General features: G+C 55.5%; 1 protein-coding gene across 2 annotated transcripts; it reads left to right on the top strand.

Moving 5' to 3' along the window:
• Positions 1–5,730: 5,730 nt before the first annotated feature.
• Positions 5,731–14,174, top strand: AK1 (adenylate kinase 1). Of its 2 annotated transcripts, none has more exons than XM_037036646.1 (7): positions 5,731–5,835; positions 8,696–8,734; positions 10,203–10,238; positions 10,417–10,580; positions 11,263–11,379; positions 13,486–13,677; positions 13,927–14,174. In XM_037036646.1, exons 2-7 carry the CDS (start codon positions 8,728–8,730, stop codon positions 13,993–13,995), a joined length of 585 nt encoding a protein of 194 aa, XP_036892541.1. In that variant the 5' UTR covers positions 5,731–5,835; positions 8,696–8,727; the 3' UTR covers positions 13,996–14,174. The 2 variants fall into 2 exon arrangements, with proteins under 2 accessions (XP_036892541.1, XP_036892542.1); XM_037036647.1 differs by lacking the exon at positions 5,731–5,835 and adding an exon at positions 8,467–8,549.
• Positions 14,175–18,529: the final 4,355 nt, after the last annotated feature.

Genomic DNA, 18,529 nt, shown 5'->3' with positions numbered 1-18,529 from the left:
GCCATTAGCTTGGCTCTTAAAGAGCCAGGCCTCCTTTTCTGTTGTCCAGCAATGAGGCTTTCCACCTGTTGGAGGAGCCTTTGGGGCTGAGAAAGGGGGGACCCCAGCCAAACAGTTTTCTAGCAGCCCCTTTGTCTACAGCTGCTGGAATCATCCGAGAATCTCCCTCCTGCTGGGCCTGGAAAAGCTCTAGGGGGCTGGGAGCTGTGTTGCTTGGGTTCTGCCCCTCCTCACTCTGTATCAGGCACTTTATGACTGGGCCTCAGGGGGTGGGTTTGCCCCCTGCTCCTCTGGAGCCTGGAAGGGAAGACTAGAGGGCTTCCTGAAGGAGGCTGTGGAGTGGGAGGGGCCAGGTAGAGGAGGAGGCCAGCAGCAAGCCATTGCACACTGGGGTAAGGTGGGGTCTGGCGGCTCCCGCAGACTTGGTTTTGTAATGATTTGTACAGGAATAAATGCACCTAAGCTCCAGCTCTAGTTCCTGTGTCTTCCGATGGATCGAGCTGGGCCCATTCTGGTCCAGGGCTTTGGGCCTCCGTGAGACAGTGCCCACACCCTCCAGGTTAGGAGCCCCCACGCAAGCAGGGTGGCCAGCTTTTTCAGCTGGCCAGTGAGTCATGCATTTTGCAGCTTGGGTAGAGAGCTGGCAGCTCTGGGGGTTGGGGAGGTGTGGGGTTCCCAAGCCAAGCCCATCTGGCTTTTCCAGTCCTGCCTTCCCTGCTTCTGTGACCTTGGGCAAGTCACTTCCCCTTGCAGAGCCCCAGTTTCAGGACCTCACACTGCTGTCAAGGAGTTCAGGTTCTAGGGAGGGGTGGGGCCCCGTAACAGGTTCTGTCCCGGTCAGGCCACCACAAGAAGGAAGTAAGGGCTACAAAGACAATAATACAGGTGCTGTGGGGGGGGGGGGGGGGGGCGTTGAGTAGGTGACTTTCTTCTGAGACCTGGAAGATGAGGAGGAGTCGTGCAGAGGCTGGGACAAGAGCTTTGGGGGTGCAGAATGATGTCTCTGTTATAGAAAGCAGTTGTGGAAGGGGGAAGGAACAGGAGAGAGGAAGCAAGGACAGGATTCAGGGAGAGGGGAGAAATGGTGGTGTCAGAGGTTGGCTCTAGGGCCTGGGGGTGCTGGGGGCAGGGAGCCAAAGTGTCCTGCAGGGCCCGGCAGGCAGGCAGGAGTCAGGCAGGGCTGCAGCCCTGGGAGGGGTGTGTTGAGCTGGAGTTGAGTAAAAGGCCTTGTTTACAACCCCAGGTTGGCAGGAGGAAGGGGGTCGAGACTCTGGGAGATTACAACCTGTTTAGGCAGATAAGATACCCTTGGGAGCAGAGGCCTGACAAAGGGCGACTGTGTGAGACAAGGGCAGGCTGGGGACCAGGAAAGAGCTCTCCCGGGGCACTGGGCCAGCCAGGAGTGGGGGCCACGGAGCTGGGAGCAGGGAAGGCCGCACTGCATTCGTTTCTCAATCCACGTGTACGTTCTAGTGAGTAGCTGCCTGCCATGCTCTGTATTAGGTGCAATTGAAGAGGGAGGGAATGTCAGGTGAGAAGGATGGCCTGGACAGTAGCCCAGTGGGACCCACAGCCTCTCCCAGTAGGCATGGAGGTGGTGACGGTGGGAGGTGAGGCTGCTGGGGGCCAGATGAAGGGGGCAAGACTCAATCCCTCTTGCTTGGAGAGGTCATCTTGCTTGGACCGCACAGGATAGGCAGGAGGCTGGGCTGCCACCGGGCCCATGGCCTGGGCTCACCGGATACAGTAATGGTGGTGATGGGCACGTCAGAGGGACGGGGACTGCTTGCAAAGTCATTTCATGGGGAGCCTGGGGCTCTGCATGGAGATGGGAGTTTGGAGTATGGCGCACTCTAGCCCTGTGCAAAGGCCTCTGGGAATCTGCCTGCCCACTGGTGGGCATGAAGGGAGACCCCGTAGTGCATCAGGAGAAGGTGGATTGTGGGGGCAGGGTGGACCCTGGCAAAGTTAGGTCTAGCATCAGGAGGCAGGACTTCGATGGAGGATGCTGAAGGTAAGAGGCCTGGGGTCTAGTCCTCAACCCCACTGACTCTCGCCCCCTCAGAAGAGACCCACAGGGACTGGTGCACTCATTGTCCATGTTACCATGTCGTCAGGGTCCTTTTTTGCTCTGAAATCTTCATCTGCTCCCCACTGTGGCCAAGACCTCATTCAGGGTTCGGGGCCTCCCTGCACATCTGTGTATCCCTCTGTCCCCTTTGAGCCCCCCGCCCCTCCTTGGGGTTGGAGGCATCTCCCACCGGCTGCAAACCCAGCATGTGCTTCCTGGAGCGGCCCCGCCCGGCATCCTGTGGACGCTCAGCCCGGCCTCGCCCGGGCAGCCCTCACCATGGGCTGGAACCTCAGAGTGAGGCTGTCCCAGATTCAGTCTCCGACAGTGGCTTGTTTTCAAGTCTGGGAATTCTTTCTTTAACCAGAATATTTTTAAAATGTTTTTAATTGGTTTTATTTTATATGGTTATATTTTTAGATATATGTATTTTTATGTTATAACTTAAACCATACAAATGATATATGATAAAAAAAAGAGGGCATTGCCCAGTCCTATTCCCTGTTAATAGTCTAGGGTATAATCTTTTTTCCTCCATTAAATTTTTTCCCTCCCTCTTTCCTTCTCTCTTCCTTCCCTCCCTTCTCCCTCCCTCCCTGCCTCTCTTCTTCTCTCTCTCCTTTTGTTCTTTCTTTAGGTTAGCGCTGAGGAAGAAAAATCCTGAAACTTTAATATTTCAGGCTTGGTAAGAAATTTATAGGTCATATGCAAATGAATAATTAAACCAGAATAGGTTTTCCTGCCACTTTTATAGTTTCTACTTTATAATTTTATTTATTTCTTTTTTTTAATCCTCACTGAAGGATATATTGATTGATTTACATAGAGAAGCACCAATCAGTTGCTCCCAGAGGTGCCCTGACCAGGGATCAAACCGGAAATCTTTTGGTGCACGGGGTGACACTCCAATCAACTGAGCCACCCAGCCAGGGAGTTTTGGGAATTTTAAAATTTATTATTATTATTTTTTAAGATTTTATTTATTTATCTTCAGAGGGGAAGGGGAGGAGAGGGAGAGAAATATCAATGTGTGGTTGCCTCTCATGTGTCCCCTGCTGGGAACTGGCCTGCAACCCAGGCATGTGCCCCAACTGGGAATCAAACCAGCAACCCCTTGGTTCACAGGCCCACACTTACTCCACTGAGCTACACCAGCCAGGGCATACACGTATTATTTTTTATTGTGCTAAAAGAACACATCAGATTTACCAGTTAACCTTTTTTAGGTGTACGGGTCGGTACTGTTAAGTAGCTGTGCATTGTTACAGAACAGATCTCTAGAACTGTTTTTTTTCATTTTGCAGATCTGAAACTCTTTCCTCATTAAACAACAGCCCTCATTCCCCCCTGCCCCTCAGCCCCTAGTGGCCACATCCCACTTACTTTCTCTATGAATTTGACTACTTCAGATGCCTCGTGTGAGTGGAATCCTGCAGCCCTTGTCTCTTTGTGACTGGCTTATTTCATTTAGCATGTTGTCCTCAAGGGACATCCGTGTAGAGAGTGGTTTATATGTAAAGTAATAGATGCTTGTTGTGTTTAACAGAAGAGCTCGGGGAAGCCTTGAAGAAGGGTCCCCACCTCCACGTGGGGGATCATGTGCCCAAAGCTGCCCTCTTGGTTCTGCTTCACTGCACCTTTGAGATGCCACCAATTGGATTACAGGGCAGTTTCAGAGATGTTGAAATGCAAAGAAAAGCCCTGGCTGATGTAGCTCAGTGGATTGAGCACGGGCCTGCGAACCACACGATCGAGGTTCGTTTCCCAGTCAGGGCACATGCCTGGGTTGCAGGCCAGTTCCCGGCCCCTGGCAGGGGACTTACTAGAGGCAACCATAATTCATGTTTCTTTCCTTCTCTCCTTCCCTTCCCCTCTAAAGATAAATAAATAAAATCTTTAAAAAAAGAAATGCAAAGAAAAAACATTGAGGAGTAGATTTTACACGCACGTCCATGCATAAAAGGTGCGTGGGAGAAGGTGGGACAAGGCTGGTGCAGCAGCCCTGGCCTGCGCAGCTCAGTGGGTTGCAGCGCCGTCCTGTCAACTGAAAGGTCGTGGGTTTGAGTTCTGAGCGGGCACGTTTGACAGGTAACTGATGTATCTCTCCCTCTCTCCCTCCCTCTCCCTCTCTCCCCATGTATTCAGGTGAAGATTAGAAAAATAAATATAATAAAAGACTGGTGCGACTGGTCTTTTTGCCCGTTTCTCTCGAGCCCCCCACCCCGCCCCCAGCCAGGCAGACCCCTGGCTTCCTTCCTCACGCCCACTCTGAGGCCGTCACCACCTCCCCCCCCCACCTGGCTGCAACACGGCCCTTCCTGTCAGTCAGTCCCCACTCGCACTGGAAAACCATCCTGTGCACATTTGGTGCCCATGTGTGGGGTTCCTGGAGGTGAAGGGCACATATAAAATTTTTATTGACTTCATCAGTTTGCTTTCCCCACAGATCTTGTCAATGCGCACAGACACTTACAACCTTAGAGAGGGCCTTTCAAGCAATTTCTAAGGCAGACCCTCTGACCCAGCACCCACCCCTCCCGCAGGTGGGGAGACTAAGGTCCCAGGGAGTAAGGACCTTATCTGATGTCTCAAGTGGCAGAGCTGGGACTGGATCCAGGCCTCCCGGTGTCCAGGCTGCTGTTGCTGAGAAACTACCCACCTAAAGTGATCTCACTCTCTGGGTAGTCTCACTCTCTTGCTCAGATACCTTCCATGGCTCCCTAGTGCCTACACAACAAATTCTAAATTTAACCCACTCCACCATCTGGGGCTGCTGCCTTCAAGGTTGTGATGTGGTTTAGTGGTTAAATTCATGAGTTCCCAAGGAGCATGGTCCTGGTCTCTGCTCCATTATTGAGCACCTCCTGCTGCTTTGTTGGTTTCCATGGTTACACACATGGCTTTCTACTGGGGACCTCAGGCAAGCTAGTTGACAGGTGTGAATCTCACGTTCCTCCACGTGCCAGGATTCACAGACATGGCCTAAGACCAGTGTTCTTTCTGCTCAGCCCCTGGCACGCACGCAGTGAGTGCTCATCACCGGGAGCTGTTCTTGTCAGGATCGGTAGATCCCCATCTGGGTACAGCTTTCAGAATGTCCCACACCCTCAGGCTCGCCTCATCGGGAGCTGCCTGGCACCTCCACGGGGCAGGGCTGGTTATTTCCAGTCTTCTACACAACCACCGGCCGGGAGAGGGGAGTTCTGGGAACCCCTTCTGGAAAGGGAAGAGGAATTCCAGGTGGACACTGGTGCAGGGGCCTCTGGGCAGGATCTGAGGATGGGATGGCCTGGCCAGCAAAGTCCCCAGAGACCATGCCTGAGCCCTTTCCATGCCCCGTCTGGCCTTTCCCTGCCACCAATTTGCTGTGAGATTTTGTGCAAAGCGCCTCTCCTCTCTAGGCCTCAGTTTCCCCAGCTGTCACATGGGAAGCCCGGTCCTGTCCCCTTGGAGTGAAGTGGGCACAGCGGAGGTAATGCAGGAGTGGAAAACCCGCGGGGGATGACGGTAAAGGGCTGTCTGCAGGTGCAGGACCCCAGTCTTGCTCTGGCTTCCCATCAGGGCTCCGCTCTGGTCCAGCCCCCTCCCTTCCCTGGCTGCTCTCCCTCCTCCCTCCCTCCCTCCTACCACACGGAGCTGGCTCCCGGCATGCCGCGCGCGCGCTGCTGACAGCCTTATAAATAGTCGCCTTTGCGGGGCGGGTGGTTGGCCAGGACGGGCAGGGCACGCACTGGCCCCAGCGCCCACCTGCACCCGACCCCCAGGTCAGTGTGTGCCTGTGTATATCTGTGCTCAGTGCTCGGGATGGGAGCGCCTCTGCTGCAGCGGGGAAGCTGCACGTCCCTGGGGAAAGAGAGAAAGAGACAGTGTGTGTGTGTGTGTGTGTATGTGTGTGCGCGCGCGCGCGCGCGCGCCTGCGTGCGCCCCAGGGTATCCTCAGAAATTCGTCTGGCTGTGTGTGTGTCCATGGTTGTGATCTGTGTGCGCTTGCCTGTCTGTGCTCCGCGGCTCCATTCTGAGTATTTGTGCCGCGCTCTGTGCGCCTTTGTGGGTGTGTGTGTATGTGTGTTGCAGTCCCTCCCATTCTCTTACACAGTCACCCCTTTGTCCTAGCCTGTACTCCTGGGGCTCCAGGTTCCTGCCCTTGGCTTGTCCCAGCTGGGGCCCTGGGAGGGGGCGCTGTGGCCTGACCTCCTGCACTGAAGGGCCTGGGCAGGGCAGGCCATGTGATTGGAGGAGCTGTCCTGTCGAATCATTTTGAGTACCTGGGGGGACAGGAGGCCCCCTGGGTGTTTGGGCCCCCTGCCTCCGTCCGCCAGCCGAAAGGGCAGGGGCTCTGTGGGAGCCCTGCTGGCTGCACACAGCCTTTCCTGAGCACTGCTCAGCTACCCACCCAGGACTCTTCACCCAGGGCCTGGGGATGTAGGTGCCTGGGGGTATAGACCCAGAGAGGGGATACCAGCTGCCCAAGGTCATACAGCCAAGTGATAGACTTGGGACTTGAACCCTAGTTGGTTGCCAGCCACTAAAAGGTTGCCCTTGGTCAGGAGATGGGAGACCTGGGTCTTGCCCTGGCCTTGCGTGGTGATCGAGGTGAAGTCTCTGTCCCTTGGGCCTCAGCTCCTCACACCCCTCAGCAGACCACCCAGTTATATTGAGTCACTGAAGCCCTGATCCAGGGGCCTTATAAGGCCTGGTTGCTGAGCCCGTAACCTAACTCCATCCCGGACCCCTGGCCTCTGTGAGGCCTCCTCACAACCCAGGTTATTTTGGACCAAGGAGGTGGCAGGTGCCAGCAGGACAGTGGGGCTTAGGTCACTGGGAGGGGGGTGGGGCAGAGTAGGGTCCAGGCTACTCCTCTGGTCACTGTAGGCTGTTCCTGGCCTGGGGGCCCTCCCCCTCCCCTACCAGCTGCTGAGCAGTATGGGCAGCTACTGCCCTTCCTTAAGCACACTCAGCAGGAAGGAGTCTGTAACTAATGCCCCACAAGCAGCTGCTTAAGGACCTACTGGGTGCTGGGCCTAGATCAGCAGAAAATGCAGCCCTAGGTTTGACTGCAGCCAGGCCCTGGAACAAGTCTCTCTCCTCCAAGCCTCAGTTCCCTCCTAAGATGGCTGTGAGGATGGCGTGAGGCCCCCAGCACTAAAATCAGCTCTGGGTTAGACCCAGTCTGATGGGGACACAGGCCTACACCACAACAGAGAGTTCCGATACAGTGTGGCTTGTGTGACACCAGGGGAAGTTCAAAGGAGGCACTTGCCAGTGTAGGAGCAGAGGGCAGAACCCAGGAAGGCTTCCTGAAGGAGGTAACACCTGAACTGAGTCCTAAACATTGACACCTTGGGGAAAGGCATCTAGACTTTGGGTGCAGCTGTGAGCTGGGGCCTGGAGGTGGGAGATGCCATGGTGGATGAGGGAGCTTCCAGCAGTTCAAGTGGCACCTGATAAAGCTACAGAGGGTGGGGGGTGTGGGGGGAGGGGGCAGGCTTTATCTTGGGAGCTGAGGGGGCCACACATGGAAGGGTTTTAAGCAAGCCACTGATGTGTCCTACAGATGGCCTGGAAGGGTATGGGGGTAGGTAGGTGCCCCACCACACCTGCTTGGAATAAGAAAGTGGCTACGGGAGAGGGAGGTTTAGGAGCAAGAGGGTTAGGATGTGCTTGTGCAGGAATGAGGTGGGTGTGAGACAGGCCTCTAGCTGGGGACACAGGAAGGGCCGTTCAGAGTCTGCAGGGCCTCCGGCCTGTTCATGGGCCACAGATTTATGGAGCTGGATAGAGAGGCCTGGGCTGGCTGGGCACGGATGGAGGGCCCTGGGAACCTGAAGCTAATAGTCAGAGGGTGGAGTTGGGGTCTGGGGTGAGGGTCCCAAACGGGAGGAATGGTGGCCAAGGGTCACAGGTCAAGGCGAGAGTGGTGGTGACGATTGCAGGTGGCCTTGGAGAGGGGCTGGCGGAAGGAGCGCAAAGGTGTACAGGCAGCATCTCTGTAAAGACTGATGGGAAGGGGAGGTTGAGGGAGGCCCCCGGGGGGGCTGTGGAAGTAATGTGGGGTCCCAGAAGGGGTTTGGGGTTGATTTATATGCTGGGGGGAAGGGAGGGCAGTGGAGCAAGGTCCTTCTGGAGGGTGAGGGTATGGGCCACATGAAGGGTAGAAGTTGGGTTTTGGTTGGGGGGAGCCTGGGAACGCCTCGTCTGAAAACTCAGGGCCACGTCCTTGGGAACGCAGCTTCCTCCCTGCAGACGTCTGTCCCTTTGAGCTTTCTCTCCCAAACCCCATCAGAGCCGAGCACACACGCAGCTCCTGCCGCTGCTCCCGCCTCCTGGCGCCTTTCCTCCCGCCCTGGGGAGTGTCGTCAAGGTGTCGGGCAGACACAGGACTGAGCCCTGTGTTCTGCCAGGAGAGCAGCTCTGCAGTTACTGGAGTCTCAGCGTATGCCCCCGAGTGGCGGGAGGGGGCTGCTGCCCTTCCTGACAGGTGAGGCCGAGGAAGCACACAGAAGAAGACGGCTTCCCAGACTCCTGGGCCTTTCCTGCACCCAGAGGCCCCCTTGGAGGGCAAGCCGGCGCCTGGCAGGGTGTGGAGAGCTCACTCACCTGCCTCCACTATGCCTTATCTTGCAGAGCACTGACTCAACGCCCTGGACCTTGGCAGGATGGAAGGTACGGAGGTTCCTGCTCATTGCCTGGGCCTCAGTGTGCCTGCCTGGGAAGGGGGTGTGCTTTGGGGGGACACTCTGAGAGGGGTTCTGAGAGGCCCTGGGGCTGCCAGATAGGGTGTACCTGGGAGCTCCTAGCACCCTCCTCGAGCCTCTCCTGGGATGGCCCAGTTGCAAGATTAATTTTAGAAGCCATGAGGCTTCCCTGAGGCTCCTGAGGGCCCCGTGGCTCACCTCCACTGCTGGTGTTTTTGGAGCAAAATCCCTGCCTCTTTCTGGAGAGGGCAGGCACTGGAGAGGGGAGGCTGCCCTGTGGAGAGACCCCAGTGTGAGGGTGCCCCTCTCAGGGACACAGTTTCCCCACTGTCTGGTGGAAATGGCTCCTAAGGATATCGTGGGCCCTCCAGGCTCCTCTGAGCCCGACTCAGAAGGAGTCATGGGCAGAGAGCCCAGCTGGCCTGTCTCCTGGCTGCGCCACCCCTCCCATTCCTGGCTTTGAGCCTCGGCCTGGGCAGTTCTTAAAGGAGCCCAGCAGGCCTGGTTGCTGCTGCCTAAAACCAGTGGTCACCTTCTGCCCCTGTGGTTCTGCGTGTCAGCTGCTACTGGGCTGTTGCCTCCACCCACACCCAGGCTTGTGCCCGTCACACGGCAGCCAGGTGGCAGGCAGCCATGGGACAAGTTGTCCTCCCGCCTGCTCCTCTGGTCCCCAGCCCCTTGGCTGGGGGGGGGGGGGCCTGGGAACTTCGGAGCTCACCTCCACTTTGGGACAGGAACAGAGAACCAGAAAGGGGAGGGAACTTCTTTCCTGAGGCCTCAAAGCGAGGTCCTGCTTCCCCAGAAGAGGGAAGCCTGAGAGAGGCCAAGTTGCTATTCGGGTTCTGGTAGCCCTAGAGCCGGCCCCTGCCTCCTTGCTAGGCCTCAATTTCCCTCTTTTGGTGGGGCTGTGGTCTCGCTGAGTTCTGAGGGTGGTTGAAGCAGAGGTTGGAATGTAAGCTGGCCTCTCCCTTTGGGCAAGGGTTCCATGTCCCCACCGCAGCCCTCTTCCCTGGCAACTGTCTCCAGGGCAACGTATATTGTGGTTGCCAACTCCACATTTGGACAGCCCAGGGAAGGCGGGCAATGGGCGGGCCCAGGGCCTGGGAGGGGAAGGGTAGGGGACACAGCAAAAAAGGAGACCATGGGTACCTGCTGCTCATCGACAAACCCCCACAGCAAGGAAGACTCTAGGGCCAGAGGTGACCCGCTGTCCAGCCACCCACAGGGATCGGGGTGACATGAGCCCCTCAGAGTCACCCTTACGGCCTGTGTCTGTAGCCTCCGGGCCTTTGTCTCAGCTGGTCCCACTCTCTCCTCACCTGTGGGACTGTGTCAGACCCTCTGCCTCGGACCCAGCACAGGCCCAGGACTCACAGGTACCTCTGGCTCTTTGTCAAGCGAGTGGCTGAGCTCCGCTCCCTTTTTCTCTCCCACAGAGAAGCTGAAAAAGGCCAAGATCATCTTTGTGGTGGGTGAGTCCAGGCAAGCGGGTGAGGCACTAGCAGGGGACGTCTGTGCAGGCCCTGGTGGGAGCCGGGGCCTAGGGCTGCACCCTGGGCTCTGCCCCTCCTTCGCTGGGTGACCCGGGCAGACCCTGTTTCTCTGGGGGACCCTGTTTCTCAGATATTCTGAATGGGTGGGCACTTGCAGGAGGGCCTGGCTCAGGGAAGGGCACCCAGTGTGAGAAGATTGTCCAGAAGTATGGCTACACCCACCTCTCCACCGGGGACCTCCTTCGGGCTGAGGTCAGCTCGGGCTCGTCCAGGGGCAAGATGCTGTCGGAAATCATGGAGAAGGGACAGCTGGTGCCACTGGTGAGTGGGCCCCAGTGGGGTGGGGGCAGGGGTGATGGCGGTCCTGAGTGGACAACAGCCAACAAAGCCCACGACACACTGGCAAGGCTGACCATGACCTTCCCTGGCTCTGAACCCTTTTGGGGGCCCCCATTGCCCTTGGCACAAAATTCCTTCCCGAATCGTCCAAGAGCCTCCAAGACCCTGCCCTACGGACCCCTTTACCCTCCTACCGCCCTGGCCTTTGTGTCCCTTCAAACTCATCACACTGCTTCCTGCCTGGAGTGTTTTTCCCTCCTCAGTTTTCAGACCTTCCTGAATCTTCTTAGGTTTGGGCTAAGTCCCCTAACTTTATATTCCCGAAGCACCCCTTCTTTGTCCACACGGCCTGTGTCATGCTCGGAAACTGATAAATCAACACACTGCAAGTTTCCTGATGGCAGGGAAGGTCTGCGTTATTCACAGCTGTGTCCTCTGGGCCCCCACAGGAGCTGGCGGGGGGAGGGGCTGCGTCTATAACTTTGAGTGAATGAATGAATGAATGAATGATTTGGCCCATCAGTCCAGTCTTCATGGCTCAGGGAAGGCCAGGAGGGGAGTCTTGTTTGGGATGTCTGTGTTAGGGCGGAGGGCAGTGTACACTGGCCGGGAGGAGACGGGGGAAGAGGGCTCACAGCCCCGCCTTCTTTTGCTGTGCCCTCAGGAAACGGTGTTGGACATGCTCCGAGATGCCATGCTGGCCAAAGTAGAAACTTCCACAGGCTTCCTGATTGATGGCTACCCTCGGGAGGTGCAGCAGGGGGTAGAGTTTGAGCAGAGGGTAAGGCACAACCTGGTTGATGGCCTTCAGGAGCTGACTGGGGGTGGCCGGCAGAGGCTGCTGTGATGGACAGAGAGAGACACACACACACACACACACACACACACTATTTGTGGGGGATAGGGGGTGGGTAAGGAGGGAAGCCAGAGAAGACTTTCTGGATCTTTCTAGAAATCCAGAAAAAAAATCTTGAAGAATGGGAAGCACCAGGCTGGGGAGTTCACAGGCTTGGCCAGCCTCAGGTCCCAGCTCCACAGCTCTAGGCCTTGGGCTGTCATTCTGCGTCTCTGAACCTCAAAGTTCCCACCTGCCAAATGGAGGCAGACAGGGCACAGCTGCCTTGAGCAGCAGCATGGGGGGCAGAGGGAACGCACTCTGCAAAAGTGGGGCTTGGTGCCTGTGAATGCATGGCCAGAGGGGCGGGGAATGATATGGACAGGGCTGGAAGGGGCAGGCCCCTCAGGCCCCTGGGGAGGGAAAGAGGCTGCTGGGACAAGGTGACTGGGGATGATGTGGGAGAGGGAGGTTCAGGCCTGGCTGAACCTTTGGATGCCAGGGAGCAGAGTCTAGTCCTCTGCTGGGGCCCATGGGAGTCTGGCTGGTGAGCGTGATGGCTGGCATGATGCCTCTGAGCTGCCCGGAGCAGGTGCCCACCAGGAAAACCTTCTGCAGGGTGAGGGCGTCACACACACACACACACACATACAGGCATGTGTGTGCACATGTGTTCATGCATCTGGCAGTGTGCACTCACGCACCTCAGGCAGCGTGCATCTACACACTCAGCACACCTAAACACTGGGCTGCCACGCATGCACACACAGGGCACACACCCACACCCATACCGATGGTGTCATGTGCCACATGGGGAAACGGATGAAGCTGTAAGTGCCAAGGAGGGAGAGGCCAGTAGGTGTGTAGGGTGTTCAGGGAGGGCTTCCCGGGAGAGGGAGTCTTCCCAGGCCTTGCAGGGAGATCTGGGCGTCCCAGTGGGCCAGGGGCTGGACACCCATTCCTACTCCCCGTCTCTGCAAGCCTGAGGCCGTCTTTGGGCTTTCATAGCTTTGAGCCTCATCCAGAGGTAGGGTACTGTATTTCTTGCCTTCTAAGTGGTACCAGACCTCAAGAAAGTTGACCTGATCTGGGCTTCAGTTTCCCCATGTAAGAAATGGGGGTCGCCTGGGTTTCCTTCAGACTAGGAGGCCTGGACCTAGGCACTAGCTGTGTGGCATCCCTTCTGACCCTCAGGGCCACGTCTGGAAAATGGGGTTAATGGAAATTCTCATCCGTCCTGGGGCTGGTGTAGACACCTGGCTCCGCCCAGGGCTAGCCCTGCTGTGGCCCTCAGGGATCCGGCGCCTGATCTTTTTGACTCTGAACACCAGGGGGCGCCAGGTCCTCACCAAAAGAAGACCCATCAACCTAACTCCTTCTCTCCCTCCCAAGTCTTTCTGGTGATGAAAGAAAGACTCAACACTCCTTCCAATGACAGTGACATTTTCGGAACCTCCCAGAGCTCAAGTGCCTCTCACCCCTTCCCTCAGCGTGGTTCCTTTGTCAAGTCCTTACCCAGCCCTGCTGGTGGGAAGCAGATGTCCCTTGCCCTCATGGGCTCCAGGCCAGGCTGGGGAGAGGGATGTTAAGTAAACAACCAGAGGCCCTTCTGAGAGGCGCTGACGGCAGAAGTAAAGGGGACTGGAAGAGCATGTCCCAGGGGCCTGGGGATGGCGATGGGGGCGGCACCTGGGAAGACTGCCCGGGAGGAAGGAGGTTTTAGCTCAAGTGTGAAGATGAGCACTTGGTATGGAGGGAAAGGGGTGCTGGGAAGCCCCTGGCATGAGCAGAAGCCCTGCATTCGAGGAAGCTGATGAGAACCAGCCTAGACCAGAGTCAGCGCAGGCCCTCCTGGGTCAGGAAAGGAGTTATAACTTTCTCCTGAGGGCAGCAGGGAGCCACGGAAGAGGTTTGAGCAGGAGAGCGCAGGGCACATTGGCTTGAGGAGGGTCTGTCAGGCTGCCTCGGTGGCCCCAGTCGTGGGGAGGTGGGGAAGAGGTGGCCCCAGGGAGGGCAGGAAGGGGGCCCCTGTGACTGGTGCCCCGCCCACAGATTGGACAGCCCACACTGCTGCTGTATGTGGACGCAGGCCCCGAGACCATGACCCAGCGGCTGCTGAAGCGTGGACAGACCAGTGGGCGTGTGGACGACAATGAGGAGACCATCAAGAAACGGCTGGATACCTACTACAAAGCCACAGAACCTGTCATCGCCTTCTATGAGAAACGTGGCATCGTTCGCAAGGTGCGCCCCCTGCAGGCCTGAGGGAATACTAGGAAACCTGAGTTTTTGCCTGGTCTGGCCTCACATTGCGGTGACCTTGGGCCAGTGGTCCACCCTGAGCCTTGGCTTCCCCACTGGTTTGACGAGGGGCTGCTGTCCACTGTGGCTGGGCACCGGAGGCAGGCCTGGCCTCTGCAGGAGGGGCCGGTCTCCGTGGGGTTCACCCAGCCCGCCCCAGTATGTCTCTGCTCACCACCAGTCTCCCCGCAGGTCAATGCCGAAGGCTCTGTGGACAGTGTCTTCTCCCAGGTCTGCACCCACCTGGACACCCTCAAGTAGCAACGCTGGAGCCCCTTCCCCACCTCTGAGCCCAGCCCCACCCCTGTCCCGACTCGGAAGTCCTGGCTCTCGCTCCTCGGCTCCACCCTGCCCGGCTGGGGCTGGAGCTCAGACAGAGGAAGCCACTTTATCCTGTTTTCACGGACAGCTGAGCACTAAAGGAATTTCCGAGGACGTTCGGTTTTACTCCTTTTTCTTTGCTCTCATCGGGGTTGATTTATGTGGGGTGGCCGCCCAGCCTTGAGTCCCCAGCCCCTCCCCCACCCCATTTCTCTTTGGGCCCTTCAGCCCACCACAGCCAGCTGCCCCTCCCCTAGCTCTGGTGGAAGACCCAGGGCCCTTCCTTACCCAGGGCATGCCAGGCTGGGGTCTGGGGACCCAGGGGGCCTGGGGCAGCGTCCTTGCTCTCTGGGACTTGTGGTCAGGCAGAGCTGGGCCTGGGCCCTGGTTCCTCTGTATCCTTGCTGTGTGGCCTTGGCCCTGGCCCCTCATCTCTCTGAGCCTGTTTTCTGTGCCTAACCCCTGCTGGGGACTGAGCTCTGGCATGCGGTGAGGTCATGGGCTGTGGGGGACTTCCTGGGCAGTTGGCGGGAGAAGAGGGGCTCCTGGTAGGGATGTGGCACACATCAGCCCGCCAAGTGGGTAGTGAATTGGCTTCCTTGGTGCCAGAAGCTCCATGGATCTGAAAAGGGCGTTAAGGTCGCGTGGGGGGAGGGGTCAGGTTTAGGTGTACCTCCCTGAGGAGATGGGTCCTGAACGGCGTCCTGAACGTTGCCCTGGACAGGTCACAACCTGTCCTTCCTAATCCTGTTTCACAATTTAAATTAGGCTCAGTCCCCGCTGCCACCCCCAGTTAGGAAGAGACATACTAAGCAAAGGGTGTAGACTGGTAGCTACCGAGGCCCGTGGGGGCCAGAGACCAGAGCAGCCTTGGGGATATGCCAGGCCCGGGTGCTTTGGGGAGACCCCGGAATCCCCTGGGGAGACCCATCTTCCCTCTTCTGTCCTCTTTCACTCTCTGACCTCATCCTGGAGGAAGGCTCCGTTTGGTGCTCATGCGTTCTCAACACCTGTCCCAGCGCCAGCAGACTCCCTTCAAAGCCGAGAGGGCCCTCAGGGGCCGGCACCCGGCTGGAACGACGTCCTGACATCCCGACATCCCGTGCGGGCTGATCGTGCCCACTGTGCGTTCCTCCTATCGATGGCACGCGTGGCTGGTTTTCCATTTACACTAGCTATTTAAACTTTCCTTTAAAATAAACGTATGTAAGTTCTAAAAGGTGAGTCTGTTGAACGAACACAAAACACATACATGATAAGTCAGGGGAGAGAGGAGAAGGCAGGCATCGAGCAGGCAAGCCATCTGGTCTGGGTGGGGTGAGGCCTCTGCAGCTGGTCCCTCTGTCCCCCACGCCAGCCGGGGTGTGCGGACACGCACACGCCCCTTTGTCACGGGGTTGTCTGAGGATCCGAGTAACAGTGAGTCGGAAAACATGCCAAGGACAATTAGGGGCTAAGGAAACCCAGTGGGCAAAATCATCATCATTTTTAGTTATATTTTACTGATCATGCATATTACAGTTGTCCTGATTTTCCCCCAGTCCCCCCTCCGACCAGCACCCCACACTGTGTCAGGCCATCCCCACACCATTGCTCATGTCCATAAGCAATGGACATGGTATAAGTGGTATAAGCAATGGTATAAGTTCTTTGGCTACTCCATTTTCTATACTGTAATTTACCTCCCCAGGGCTATTCTGTAACTACCTATTCACACTTAAAAAAGGAAGATTTTATTTATTTTTAGAGAGAGGGGCAGGGAGGGAGAGAAACATCAATTTGTGGTTGCCTGTCATGTGCCCCCCACTGGGGACCAGGCCCACAACTTAGGCATGTGCTCTGACTGGGAATCGAACCGACACCCTTTGGTTCGAAGGTCGGCAATCAATTAAATGAGCCACACCAGCCAGGGCCCTATCTGTACTACTTAATTTTGTCACCTCTTCACCCATCCCCCCATCCCCCTCCCATCTGGTGACCAACAAATACTCTGTATCCGTGATTCTGTTTCTGTTCTTCTTGTTTGCTTAGTTTGTTTTTCAGATTGAGTTGTTGATGTATTTTTGCCTTCTTATTCATTGTTTTTATCTTCTTTTTCATAAATAAGTCCCTTTAACATTTCATATAATAATGGTTTGGTGATGATGAACTCCTTTAGTTTTTTTTGTGTCTGAGAAGCTCTCTATCTGCCCTCTGAGTCTAAATCATATCTTTGCTGGGTTGAGCAATCTTGGCTTTTCATGACTTTGAATATTTCTTGCCATCACTTCTACCCTGCAAAGTTTCTTTTGAGAAATCAGCAGACAGCCTCATGGGAAGTCCCCTGTCAATAATTATCTGCTTTTCTCTTGCTGCTTTTAAGATTCTCTCTTTATTTTTAACCTTCGGCATTTTAATTATCACGTGTCAGGAAGTGGGCCTCTTTGCATCCATCTTGTTTGGGACTCTGCTTCCTGGACTTGCATGTCTATTTCCTTCAGCAAATTAGGAAAGTTTTCTTTCATTATTTTTTCAAATAGATTGCCAATTTCCTGCTCTTTCTCTTCTCCTGGCACCCCTATGGTGTGAATATTGGACCTCTTGAAGTTGTCCCAGAGGCTGTTTATACCATCCTCATTTTTTGGGATTCCTTTTTCTTCTTGTTGTTCTGATTGGTTGATTTTGCTTCCTTATGTTCCAAATCATTGATTTGATTCTCAGCTTCATCCACTCTCCTGTTGTTTCCCTGTAAATTGTTCTTTATCCAATTAGTGTATCCTTCGTTTCTGATTGATCTTGTTTATGCAGTTGAGGCCCTCACTAAGTTCCTTGAGCATCCTTATAACAGTGTTTTGAACTCTGCATCTGGTAGATTGCTTATCTCCATTTCTGTAATCTGGGATGGCTGCTACTTGTGCTGGGCTTGGAAATTTCCAGGTGAAGCCAGGCTATAAACCTAGGCTGCTAATTCTGGGCCTAGGGCTCACTGAGGCCAGCTGCTTCTGGTTTGAAAGGATTTAGGAAGTTGTGAAGCCTGAGCCAAGACCAGCCACTCAGATGGAAAAGCAGTTTGGGTGGGTCCATGAATTAGGTGGGGCAGAGTCTGTGGGAATCTCTAAGGCAGGTCAAGCAGTGTTGGCCAGGTTGATGGAGTCTCAGACACAGCACCAGTCTGCTGGCTCTGGAGGGGAGGGTTTAGAAAAGGGACAGTGACCTTTCCCCCCCTTGATGCCAGATACTTCAGTTTCTCCCTATGTACCACTGGTGGCTTTTGAGCTGCTACCTGGGTGCTGGAGCTCAGAGGGAGTGAGTCTGAGTAGGTGAGTCCATGTGTGGGTTCTTTAAGAGGAACTACTTGGAGCTCCAGCAGTTTCTCCCACCAACTCAACCCCCACTGAGTTTTGTGGCCAGAAGTTGTGGGGCCTTCCTGGCACTGGAACCCTGGGCTGGGGGGCCTGGTGTGGGGCTGGGACTCCTCGCTCCTGAGATCTCTCCCAAATTTTTATCCACCACACGTGGGTGAGGGACCAACTGTTTGACATCTTCGCCTCTCCTACTAGTCTGGATGTATGTGGTTTCTTTAATTCCATGGTTGTCAGACTTCCATTCAGCTTGATTTCTGACACTTCTGAGTGATGGTGGTTCTATATTTTAGTTGTAATTTTGATGTGATTGTGCAAAGAGGTGAGCCATGTCTGCCAATGCCGCTATCTTGACTGGAAGTTTCATTATTTTTATTTTCTTATTACAGCTTCATGAATTCAGGTGTCTCCCAATTTACAAAAACCTAAGTTAATGCAAACTCTTCACTACAGAATCACTTTGTTTGCTTTAAAAAAAAAAAGCTTGAGAACTTTTCAAAGAAGCACATTTTAAAAGCCCCGGTAACCACTACTCCATCCTTGCCCCCACAAACCTTCTCGTGGGAGTTTCCTTTGTGCACGTTGGTTTCTTCGGCAACACTCCAGGGTACCCACCGCCCTGGCGGGACAGAGGCTCCTACACCCTGGCCCACTCTGACGTCTCGCCTGGGATGAGGAGGGGACCCATGTTCACAAAATTCCATCAGACCTACTCTACCGAGACTAATTCTGGGCAGCTCATTGCAGAGAGCTCAGAGGGGACCCTGGTGGCAGAAGGTCCCTTGACCTGGAGCTCCCGAGTGGAACCCTGGAGATAGGCAGGAGTTCACAGCACCAGGAGACAGGGAGGAGAGGGAAGAGGCCTGCAGAGGCGGAGAGGACTGATTGAGTGGAGGCTGGAATGCGGGCAGAAGGGGGCTCCCTAGCTAGAGACAAGTGATGGGAGTCAGGTCTGCAGGGCCTTGAATGCCAACCCAGGCAATCTAGTCTTTCCCCAAAGGGCAACGGGAGGCTTAGAGAGTTTTGTTTATAATCTTCAAACAAACAAAATTGGAGGAAATAACGTGACGAACACCCATATACCCACCACTAACACTTAGTAATCGTGGCATTTTCCGTCGTTCCTCCGCTGT

Source organism: Sturnira hondurensis, unplaced genomic scaffold, assembly GCF_014824575.4.
Source record: "Sturnira hondurensis isolate 20B ecotype Veracruz unplaced genomic scaffold, ASM1482457v3 Scaffold0022908, whole genome shotgun sequence".
NCBI classification, from domain to species: Eukaryota; Metazoa; Chordata; class Mammalia; order Chiroptera; family Phyllostomidae; genus Sturnira; species Sturnira hondurensis.
Note: the sequence above shows the minus strand (reverse complement) of the source record. Positions and strands in the feature narration are given on the sequence as shown.

What these genes read in the sequence shown, in the direction of transcription:
- AK1 (XM_037036646.1), top strand. An exon ending in GGGTAGAGTTTGAGCAGAGG is followed by an intron (nt 11,380 to 13,485) that starts GTAAGGCACAAC and finishes CCCCGCCCACAG; the next exon opens with ATTGGACAGCCCACACTGCT. An exon ending in AACGTGGCATCGTTCGCAAG is followed by an intron (nt 13,678 to 13,926) that starts GTGCGCCCCCTG and finishes GTCTCCCCGCAG; the next exon opens with GTCAATGCCGAAGGCTCTGT.